An 11,774-nucleotide genomic window follows, 5' to 3' on the forward strand; every position below is an offset into this window, starting at 1 on the left:
CCGTAAATAAAATTCATTCAAGTCTTTGTCCTCAGCAATTTGCCACCAAGTCCTCCAGGCTCCACTTCTCTGAGAATGCAGACAAAGCTGCGGCGTGTCAGGCCCATATTTCTCCGACTTCAAAGCTACCGCCAACTCGATAGTATAAGCTCTTGAGCTGTGTTGTGTTTTCGTGCATTGATGTTTTGTTTAAAATGCTGTTGGGATACCGTAATATGCCGCTGAGAAAATCATTTAGTAGGTGATATTTAGTGGTACCTACTCCTTTTAAATCAATATAATTGATAAAAATGTTTTGGTGACTTATAGAAAATGACACACTGAGTGCAGAGGTGGCGCAATGTGCAGTGGACACTGGACACGGTCCGGCTCCGTGCAGTGGACGGAGGTGTAGTCTGCTCTGAGCAGTGGACGGCGGGCGACTCCGGTCCCTCTGAAGGCGGCGGCGGCGGGTCGCGGCGGTCGATCGGCCCACCGAGCTGCCACTCTCCGATCTCCGATCACAGGTGTTGTTACCATGTCACCCTGAAGGGCAGACGGCGCCGACGGCCGCTGACCAGCACACGCCGACCAGCAGCCAGCAATGCCGACGCGCCCCGCGCTGCTGGCGGCCGTCGCCCTGTGGCTAGCGATCCCGCCGGCTACCGGAACGAGCAGAGGTGAGTGGGACAGCTACCGGAGCAAGGAGAGGTGAGTGAGACAGCTACCGGAGCGAGGAGAGGTGAGTGGGACAGCTAGCGGAGCGAGGAGAGGTGAGTGGGACAACTACCGGAGCGAGGAGAGGTGAGTGGGACAGCTACCGGAGCGAGGAGAGGTGAGTGGGACAGCTACCGGAGCGAGGAGAGGTGAGTGGGACAGCAACCGAGGCTTAAAGGAGGAAAGTGAGTGGGATACCAGCGTACGCCGACCGAAAGGGGAGTTGAGTGGGGCACCAGTGGACAGTGGACACCGTTGTCCATACGTGTCCTGCCGGCTTTACGTTATTACTTCGGCATGACTAAATCTTTTGTCATGATTTTGCATTAATACGAGTAGTCTTTAGATATTGATTATACATAGAGCCGAGTTCAACAAAAGACTTTCCATTACCTACATGTGTTTATGCACTAACAAGACATCGCTTTTTTGCGAACGTTTATGAACAGCTAATAACGGCCCTTTGTTATTTCAGCTGAGTTCGACTTGGTCGTTGCACTTTCTGGAGCCAAGGAACAATACTGTAAGTATGTGAACAGTCCCGTGCCGCCTCACCCGGTGCTGTGACCTTCGCCGTGAGATTTGGCCTCCGACTTCGATCAGTCGGCCACAGTGCACGTGACTCAAGGCCCGTCACTCAAGTAGCCGGAGCAGAGAAACGGCAGTGAACTCCTTCTCGCGCTCTAGAGCAGCTCAGTAGCCGCCTAAAAATAGATTAGGAGAGCAGTGGGTGGTGGAAAGAATGCAATCATAAACACTGCTTTTCTGGGTGACGGTCGAACGTAAAAGAAACGTGCTGTTGTGCCCTGTAACCGCCTACTTTTGAATAGCCCTGAATTTTGTGCCACAACAGGACGAAATGTGACAGATTAGGAAGCTGAATGCATAGAGATCTTATATACATAGAGATGACACGCCTATGTTAAAGCACTTGATTTCGTGGCGATTCAGTGGGTCTTTTTAAGCAAGGTTTCCTGTGGTGCCATGGCCCGTGACTTGCATTAAGATCTCTATGGCTGAATGTAGCAATCACCCCTGGCAATCACCTCCGATGCATCGATCATATTTCTCCATGCGCCCATCCTGTGACCCGCCTCCGCCCCACAGCCGAGGACACGCCGTGTTTCGTGACGGCCGGGACGCGTCACCCGCTCTCCGGTCTGGCCAATGTGACCTCCGGCGGGGGCGGAGGGGACCGGACCAGCCTGAGTGGCTGCTCGTGTCGCTGTGCGGCCGACAGCCGCCGCCACCGGTTCGCCGTGTTCGTCATCCATCGCAGGTAACGGTGCGGAGTGATTTCTGCTGAAAGGCCGAACGGCAGAGAAAATGCGCTAGGTAATAAATAATCGAGCTCAGGATGATTTATGACATTGAGCTCGTATATAATCTATTGGCAATTTGCATTGAAATAGGCAAGGTAATGTATATATAACCATTTTCTAAAAACTTACGGTTATATGTTAAAAATGCCAACATATTTTCAAGAACCTCTCTGATCCTCTACCTCATTACAATTGTTGATGTAGGAAAGACGTGGTATAGGTATCTACTTCTATCTAATTCATCATCAAATTTGAAATTATTATTCTAATAACAACGCCATGGAGCCACTGAAAAACTCATTTAGCCTCGTTTATGTAACACCAAGGAAGAACTGTAGATGAAGTTGTTTCATTCCGCGTCTTATGTCATTTTTTTACAGCGGCGCCGGCTGTTTCTGCACCAACTCCATCAAGAAGGTGGGTTTCGCCGCTCCCAACAGAGAGGCCTGCCGTGACACTTCTCTGAGCGTCAGATTCGTGACCGACGTCAGCAACCAGACCCTGGAGTCTCTCGGCTGCTCATCGGGTGAGTGCAGACCCTCTGTCCTGAAACAAGTTAGAGGAAATCCTCCAAAGCTGTTTCTCTTACGTAAGCCTCTGAAATTACAGCCGATTCTTTACACTGAAAGGGCTGGCATGATGCTGTATCTATACCAGCGACTTCCGTCTTGTTCCAGAGCTGCCGGCTCGTCGCACTGTGAGGGTGAACCTGCCGCTGCTGCTGCGGAAGAGGACGGTGTCCGTGAGCCGACCGGGCACCAGCACGGCCTCGGTCGGAGCCGAGGTCTCAGTTCGTGATGAAGGACAGGCCACTGTGCGGGGAGCTGCAAAGGCAGCCGTCAACGGGAGCACCGCAGCCACCAGCCTAATCCGCCAGGTCGCGAATGGAACACAGACAATGGCCTCGAATTCTTTACGACAAAATGACACAAGTGTCAATGAAAGACGGCCGTTTAATGTCACTACCGTCAAGGTAACACAGCCAGCTAGCCTCAACATCACTGCTACTGCATCAAACACCCTAACAAACGCCACAACATCTGCAGAAAACATCACGGAACACAGCACAGCCGACACGGCCACGCGACCAGTTCTACCCGTCACCATAACAGTCCTGCCAGACTCCTCAAAAACTGCAAATGAATCAGAAAGATCGAACTCACCTTCTCCGCAGTTAGCTTCCACAGTCAACTCTGCGAGTAACAGCAAATCTGCAGTACTGACATCTTCAGCTCGGCAGCTAGAGGGTGCGAAAATCGCTATCGCACAGATAACGAAGGCCACTAAGGCTGTCAAGGCTGCTCGATTGCGACAAAAACCGTCTCCCGAAGAGGGAGGCGATAATCAAACGATCGGGGCACAGTCCGCGCAGGAGGCAGCGCACGGTCGGCTGGAGGCAATAAGTCGTGGCCAAAACGCTACAGTACAGGCCGCTGTTACAAAAAGAGTCTACGAAGCGGGGAGACAGCGGGAATCGAATTCGGAAACAAAAGGTGCTACTTCCCCGGCTGTAACAAGAGCTTCGACCAAGCTGGAAGAAAGGAAGATAGCTAAGGTTCACGAGGTCTTGCAAACAAAGGAACCGTCTTCACGAGTTGCAAGTTCGGCTACCCGTATACTACAAAGAGCTGCCGCTGAGGTCCAAAAGGCTAACACCCAAACAGCTGCAGTTCAACGTCTGCAGTCGTCAGCCGGAAAGGAGCAGCAAAAGATCGGAAACACTGTCAGAGTCCACCAGCAAGCGGCTACGCTAGTGACGAAATCGGGAACTGATATCCAGAGACGGACTGCGGGAACCACCAAGACACTGCCAGTTGTCAGAGCCCAGAGCATATCGCAATCGGGCAGTGCAACTTCAGTCATAGCCCAGCCAAACTCCAATGCAACAACGAATCGGCCAGAAACAGCTACAGAGACAGCTATATCAACGCAACATAATCAACCACCGAAATTAGGCGCTACGGTCAGCCAAGCACAGGCAAGAGCCACAAACAAAACAATCACCACAACACCGTCAGATGATAAAGCTAAATCGATCACTGCGATAAATAAAGTGCAGCCCAATGTAACAAGCAAGGTACGGCCAAGCGCTGGGAACAACGTCCAGCCGGTCAACACAGCACGGCCCATGGACATAAAACCACCGCTAAACGACATGAAACAGACGAATGTCACTATTGACACATCACGTTCAGAGGCTGCGACAAACAAAATGACACCACTCACGACTACAAACAAAACAACCGTGCACAAACCAGTTAGGGCCGAAGCTCTATCAAACGCCCTCAGTCAATCGAACACCACAACGAACACGAATCCTGCGAGCACCATTAATGCTACATCGCCGTCAAACGTTATTAACAATGTAGCACAGGGCAGCACAGTTGGGGCCACACAGACACAATTAAACGTTACAGTACAGCCGAGAACCCTGAGCAGCGCACCACCGCCCAAACCAGTGGCTACCAAAGCACCTCAACGCACCGCCCCGGCAGTAACGAGCACCACCAACACCACAAAACATTCAAGCGATACAAATGGTACCGAGGAACAGCCCAGAACAACTTCTGGATCGCTGGCGAACACCTTAGCACAGTCGGAAAAGAAATCCGTTTTACATTCCGACAAAACATCAGTTGAACCGAATGCCACAAATGCACTAGAATCCAACGGAACAAACACGACACAAATAGATACAGGCACTCCAGCAGAGATAACTAACAAGACCAAAATGCTACAGCCAAGTAAAGCAAACATCAACGCGGAGCACGACACAACAAACACCCTGCTTTCTACAAACACCGTGGAACAAACAAACAATATCACCACAACACGGTCAGAACCACAACCGGACATAAAAAATACGACGGAACAGCAAAGAGTGACCGAGCCCAGCGCAACACCTTCTAAAAGTCGAGCGAGCCTGAGAAACACGACGCAGCCGACTCTCACAACAAACATAACACAACCAACAGTCACAAGAAACGTCAAAACACAACCGGACGTCAACAGCACGAATCACAGTGCGCCAGCCAGCGCTACAGCCCAACATACCTCCCCGACAAACCTCACCAGACAGTTAGATAGTACAACTAACAGCACAACACTACCGAGCACACTGCGACCGACTGGCACGACAGGCAGGACGGCTGCTGTACCGGCTCCCACGAGACGTCCCGAACGAATACAGCCTGACGTCCCTGCCGATGGTGGAAAGGTTACCAAGAATGTTTCAAAAATGATAAAGAAGTCGATGCAGGACAGAACAAGAGGAAAGCAAAAGAAGGTTGCAAGAGGCACTTCCGAAAAACTAGTGTCGCATTCGAGAAATGGCCCATCCTCAAACAAAGCAAAAGATCCTCCGAACGCCAGCAAAGCAGAACAAAGCCAGCATGAAAACCATGAAAAGCCTCACAACGGAACTGAGCCAGCCCGGTCCGGGAAGGCCGGGTCTGCCACGGTCCCGTCTCGGATTGTGCAGCTGCTGGGTCTGCGGCTGGCGGGCAGCTCGCTGGGCCCGGCGCCGCCGGCTGCTGCCGTCTCCCCGCGCCAGAGGATGCACCGCCCAGTGCGTGCCGAGGTGGCGGGATCCCGACTGCCGACCGCCTTCACACTGTCGCCGCTGGGCCGGCTGAGCGCCTTCCGACGCAAGAGAGCGAGTCTTCTGAACAAAAAGGATTAGGACGAGCCTGCTGAACAGAAAAGAGTAGGACGAGGTGGTATTGGCATTGAAGGTGGTGCTACGTCCTCCGGGATATTAATTGTCATAATGAAAGCCAACATTTTCAAATGGTGTCGTTTTCTGGATAGAAGTCCACATTGCTCTTGACGCGTTTCAATCCATGTTTTGCCTCTTCAATGCATGTGTAATACAAGTAGGTAAGAAGCAAAAAGGAAACGGTACCAAACTCGAAATATCGTCCAAAAAACCGCATGTCAACGTCTTCGTAGCAGAGCGGGAACTTTAAATAAAACGGAATAAAACGAAGTTAGCGTGTGTGTAACGACTGCCATATAACGATTAGGCCGGTGATGAGCGAAACGTGAAACGTGTTCACGCATAGTGACCATATTTGACGAGAAGTCTGTAAGCCATCACGTCTGTTCAACTCTCCCGTCCGAGGGAAAGTGTTCTGTACCAACGCAAGACAGTTTTATCTTTTTAGAAATTTAGTTCGAATGGAGAAATATGTGGTTTTTGACGCGAACAGTGTCATGGCAAATGCGAATAACGTCATGGACACACTACCCGTACCTTGCCTGCGAGAGGTTCACCGGCCGATTATTTTAATCGAAAGTTTAACGTACGCAGGCAAATGGCATTATTCAGCTCTCCAGGGCCTAGCGTAGCCCTGACCTTGGCAGCTTTGACATGATCTTGACCCGAGGTCGCCAACCTAATTGTTTGATCATTTGACGCGGCTGAGAATGAAATTCATGATCATTCCTAAATCGTAACACTGACACTTTGTTTGCAATGTTTTCTACTAGGTAGGTACTACCATGATGCATTAACCCTCGCCCTGGCAGGGCATTTTTCATAACACGGCCTGGCAGGGGGGGGGGTCGATGCGACCCCCCCCCCCTCGCGATTGGCTCCTATGGCACCTAGAAACACCAAATTTGGTAGGTAGGTAGGCCCCCTGGATTTCTCGCCCCTGTGCAAATTTGGTTGCTCTAGGTCAATATTTAGGGGGGTTTTGGGGGGTATAAATGTAAAAATTTCGCTAAAAACAGGTCAAAAGTTTTTCGCTTATAACTTTTGATCTAATTAAGAGAGAGCAAAAATAAAAGCACCAGTGAACTCAGCACGTCAAGGCGCGTCGAATGATATACTTTTTAGCTTGCTTAAGTGTACTTAAAGTTTTTCTTAAATTTTAAGTAAACTTAAATTAATAAATTAAGTTCAAGTTAACCAAATTGCATCATATCGCATATCATTCGATTCGGCTGATCACCAGGAACACAATGATACCATTTTTAAGCTCTAGCGTCATTATGTGCCAAGTTATTGGCAAAAACGTCATTTGACCTCAGTTGACCTCATTTGACCTGACCCATGGATAAGTACACCAAACAAAGAAGCACCAAGTGACCTGCTGTTAAGTACCGTGGTTTCAAAGCACAAAAGTGATAGAACGAAGCGGATATCTCCAGTATTTTCCGAATTTAGTATTTTCCCATAGGCTTAACATTACGACGTAATGACCTCTAACTGACCTCAGGTCAGTGACCTCAAAAAAGCCGGACTATATGTTACACAACTCGGTGAACTTAGCACATCCTGAAAGTTTGAAGGAAATCAGGCGAAAACTGTGAGTTGGACAGGTGCAAGAAGAAAATTGAAATTTGACCATGACCTTGTACCGGTTTTTCTGACCTGGTGACCTGACCCAAGGTCACCCGGACCTGAAATTTTCAGGTCATATGTAAAAAGGTTGCCCCATAGGCTGTGCCAAATTTGGCGGCGCTGCGCGCCGCCGTTTTTACGCTATCTTCGAAAAACCTTAGGGGGGGGGTCGCATCGACCCCCCCCTGCCAGGGCGAGGGTTAAGGCCTGGCTACAATGCGTTTTCTGCGTGCGTTTTTTTTTTTGCGAGTTTGCGTGTTTTGCGTACCTAATATCGTTCTAGAAAAAAAAAATAGTTATTACTAATGAAACTTCTTTAATATTTATGTAAAGTTAATAAAACTTTTATATTAATTAAAAGTTTATATGAAAAACATATCACAAAAACGTAATATCGTTTCTTTCTAGAACGATATTACGCAAATCACGCAAACTCGCAAAAAACGCACGCAGAAAACGCATAGTGTAGCCAGGCCTTTACTCAAGATATTTGACCTGACCTCAGCCCTGAATATTCTGGCCTAGGGGCCCGGGAACGATTTTCAAGTTGGGGGGGAGCGAGCCTAAAATACCTGACATGATGCATATGAAACAGTGGCGTAGCTGGGGCTCTAAGGGGACACGTACCCCCCCCCCCCATTGGCTTCAAAGGGACCGTCGTCCGTCGGGTCCGAGGTTCCCTGCGGCGCCATTTGACCGCTGAAGATGACCATAGTCCATATTTCGACTCAGAAGGGCCCCATGGGGCTCGTTAGAACACCTCATGGGCCCTAAATAGCCACACTAAGATCTCCATAAGGGCCCTACTCCGGCTCCTGAAGACCTCTTGCGGCTTTAAGGGTTCCACGGTGGTCTCCAGACTGGCCTCTGAGAGTTCCTATCGGCCTATGAGGGGCTAGTTCTAGAGGGTATTTCCCACATGTGATGGTCCCACACTTATTTTTCTGAGAGCCGAATAACGGTAACTTTGGGGGCCCTCATCGGCGCCTATGAGGGCCCACAGCGGTGTCTCTAAGGGTTTCACACGCCCAACTCTGAGTGCCTACACCAGTGCCTATTAAAGTCCTATATCGGTGGCTCTAAGGACCCAACGGCCAACACCTGCGCATCTAAAGGCCACCATTGGTGACTTTTGAGGGCCCCACACCGGTGACTCTGAGGTAGAGATTGCAATCCCGGAACGTTTTGCCAATCCCGGGATCCCGAAAGTTTTCATTTCGGGATCCCGGGATCCCGGGATTCCGGTCTAGTCACTAAAGGTCGTAAGAATAATTTCCTACTGACATATTTTGCGTCTTTTAGCTTACCACAAACAAAGAGGCAACCAAAAGCCATCTAAGATGGCCAAAGGCTTGTCTTAGACATGGTCTAAGACAAGCCTTAGACCATGTCATTTGCATTAGAAACGATTGAATTTGCGAAGGAAACGTTTCGATTTGATTAGCGTTTATTCCCAATTGGCCTTTATAAAACTGTGCGTCGACCAGTGCGTTTACTACCTCATCTCGTCATTAAGACGGCCGTTCCAGCACATCCACGCCTCACTCACTCTTCGTCTACGCTACTCGTATTTAGCGCGACAGTTTTAAGCCATTGCTGGTAGGTCTGTCTATTTTAAAACTCGCGACCAGTGTACGCCAAATTTGGCAGCTCCCTATTTCACAATGTTTTCAAGACGTCGCTTGGTCACTTCATCTCCTTCCGGTTCTACTTTCATCACTAATGTCTCTCAGACTTTGCTCCAAAGTCGCTTTGAGGGCAGAGTCACTGACTGGGAGAGCTCCACTCTACCGTCTTCAACGTTTAAATCAGTGAGCTCTGCCGTCACTTGCGTGACATCTGTGACATCTTTCTGCGACACGAGCTCAAAGACTGTCTTGATGACCTCTTTTTCTCCGGCCACGCACGGACGAGTCAGAATCGCTGAACAACCCGTGTTGCTGATAGAGATGTTGCAGCACTGATGCTGCAATTTTTTTTTTTTTGGCGTTCGGGACCCTTTTTCGTACACATTTGATCGGCTTAACCGCTGTGGGTGATACCCGGGAGCTACCAACACGGTCGATTGTGGACGGCCGATACGGGGTGCCAGCTAAATTGTTTCTCTGCTTTATGTCACGCAGCACTATGAACAGTGTAAACAAGACTCGCGCAGCGGCTACATTCTTTTTATGGTGAAAAACTGATTTTTTCGGGACCCCGGGATTGGCGGAATTTCGGGATCGGGATCGGGATTAAAATCCCGCCGGGATCCCGGGTTCCCGATCCCGGGATTGCAATCTCTACTCTGAGGGCCCCACCGGCGTCTGACAGTACCATGCCGGTCTCTAAGTAGGGACCCCACAAAACTTATTGTGCCGGCCTAAGGGCCCCTTGCCGGTCACTGAGAACCCCCTGCCGGCTTGTAGAGGGTTTGCGTCAGCAGCTCTAAAGGCCCCACTCCCGTCTGTAACGGCTCCACACCAGCGTCTATGAGGGCCCACAGCAACGCCTGTAAGACTAAGGACCCTCACCGGCGCCTCTGAGAGAATCACAATAGCACCTCTGAGCGCCCACACTGGCACCTGCATGACGGCCCCAGTGCCTCTAAAGGCCCCTTACCGGCGGCTCTGAGAGCCCTATGCCGGTGATTCTGAGGGTGCTACCGATAACCGAAGGCACCACACCAGTCCTTAGCAGACATGTGCATGGATCCGACTCCGAGTGATGGATCCATGATCTCAGTGGATCTCGAAGCAAAGTACAGGTTGGGATCTATGATCCCACCGGATCCGGCGTGAAAAATACATCTTGGATCTATGATCTCATGTGATCTGACGATAAATTAAGAACATGGATCTATGATCTGAGTGGATCCCACCATGCACCACATTTGAAACCATGTTTTAAAGGGTTTCTATGCCAATAAGTGACACAAAACTATGGATTATGATGTGCGATCACATAAAATCACTAAAACAGAACGTTTGTGAGTTGAAAAAGTGCTTTTTGGGATATATGTGTTAACAAAAAAATGAGGATCTATGATCTCACTGGATCTCAAGCAAAAAATGAGACTCGGATCTGTGATCCCTATGGATCTCTCGATAAATTACAGAGCTGGATCTATGAACCCGACGTATCCGAGATGAGGATCCGTGGGATCGGATCTCAGATCCATTTTTTTTTCGGATCCATGCACATGTCTGGGCCTTAGTGTCGCTGAGCTTTAATCCCATACCGGCCTTCCGAGGGCGCCATTGCCTGTCATTGCCAAGTGCACTCATTGCTCCACACTCCTCCCTCACACCCGGAGCGTGTAAACTGTGTTATGCCTATAGCAACGATTTTACCACCGTTGTATGTTATGTGCATATTTCTCAAAGTTGACTCAAAATGGTCCAGCATAAAATATGGTCTGCCAAACTTATGGCCAAGGTCAGGCCCAAACCAAAGCGGGATGACAATAGCAGATGTTGTCAAATCGATACTGTATCAACAGAAACCACTCAGATGGCAAGGAAAATGCCGTGTGTTGATGTTTAGATGTATAAAGGAAACAAGAAGGAAAGAAGTACGGAAAAGGGAGGAAAGATCCTTTCTCGCTGCCTCAATGTTGAGGGGGCGCCGCCTCCTCGGCTCTCAAGTTGGGGGGGACCGGGGTAATCGCCCCCGCTGCCCCTCCCCCCCCCCCCTGTTCCCGGGTCTATAACCCGGTTTACATAGCATATTTGACGAGGCTCTAGCTCGTTAATTTGGCGATAATTTCGATGCAGTGGTCTTCAAATATTTAGAGGGGATCATTTTGTAAATAGTTCAGCACCATTGGCATCTTTTGCAACATCACGGACGGAGATATAAGCTTGCAACAAACCCTATGTAAACGCGTCTTATGTTCGGGCCAGAAGTCATACTCATATCTCTGTAATCTATTGTTGACCCCCGTCATGACCCCCGTATTCAGTACCTAAATGTATGTTTTGAGTTATGAGCGACTCTAGAGATTATTTTCTATATTTTAATATAGGAAGACCTATATTCTAAATAAAATATTGTTTGACGCGGAAGCAATGTTATGCATTGACCAATCATATTGAGTAGTACAAACCCATTGGCTGTAAGCAGCATGCTGATTGGCTGACGATGGCGTGGCTGCATTCCTCAGTAAGGCACGCATTCCTCTGCAAGGAGGGATCTGCACTCTGCAAGTATGTCTGCCAGGCACTCTTTTCGGAACGAGAAATGGAATATCTTCGTCTAGGGTGATCGTTGGGCCGTAAAAGCTTCTGATTTGCGCTAGCCTCAGCTCAAGCTACAAAACTGTTATTCCAGTTCAAAACACCTTGCTAAAAGTGAGCTATTTCTTCACACTTGGTGAAAACTTGCAGTGGTTTAGAGAAGAATAACGGGCGACAAATAGTACGCAC

General features: G+C 49.2%; 1 protein-coding gene across 1 annotated transcript; it reads left to right on the plus strand.

Moving 5' to 3' along the window:
- The first annotated feature begins 583 nt into the window (after positions 1-583).
- On the plus strand, positions 584-5,995 carry LOC122393656 (mucin-5B-like). The gene is made up of 5 exons (XM_043389880.1): positions 584-659; positions 1,172-1,219; positions 1,804-1,975; positions 2,399-2,544; positions 2,696-5,995. The coding sequence occupies exons 1-5, from the start codon at positions 584-586 to the stop codon at positions 5,698-5,700; spliced, it is 3,447 nt and encodes a 1,148-aa protein (XP_043245815.1). The 3' UTR covers positions 5,701-5,995.
- Positions 5,996-11,774: the final 5,779 nt, after the last annotated feature.

Source organism: Amphibalanus amphitrite, unplaced genomic scaffold, assembly GCF_019059575.1.
Source record: "Amphibalanus amphitrite isolate SeventyFive unplaced genomic scaffold, NRLGWU_Aamphi_draft 000547F_arrow, whole genome shotgun sequence".
NCBI classification, from domain to species: Eukaryota; Metazoa; Arthropoda; class Thecostraca; order Balanomorpha; family Balanidae; genus Amphibalanus; species Amphibalanus amphitrite.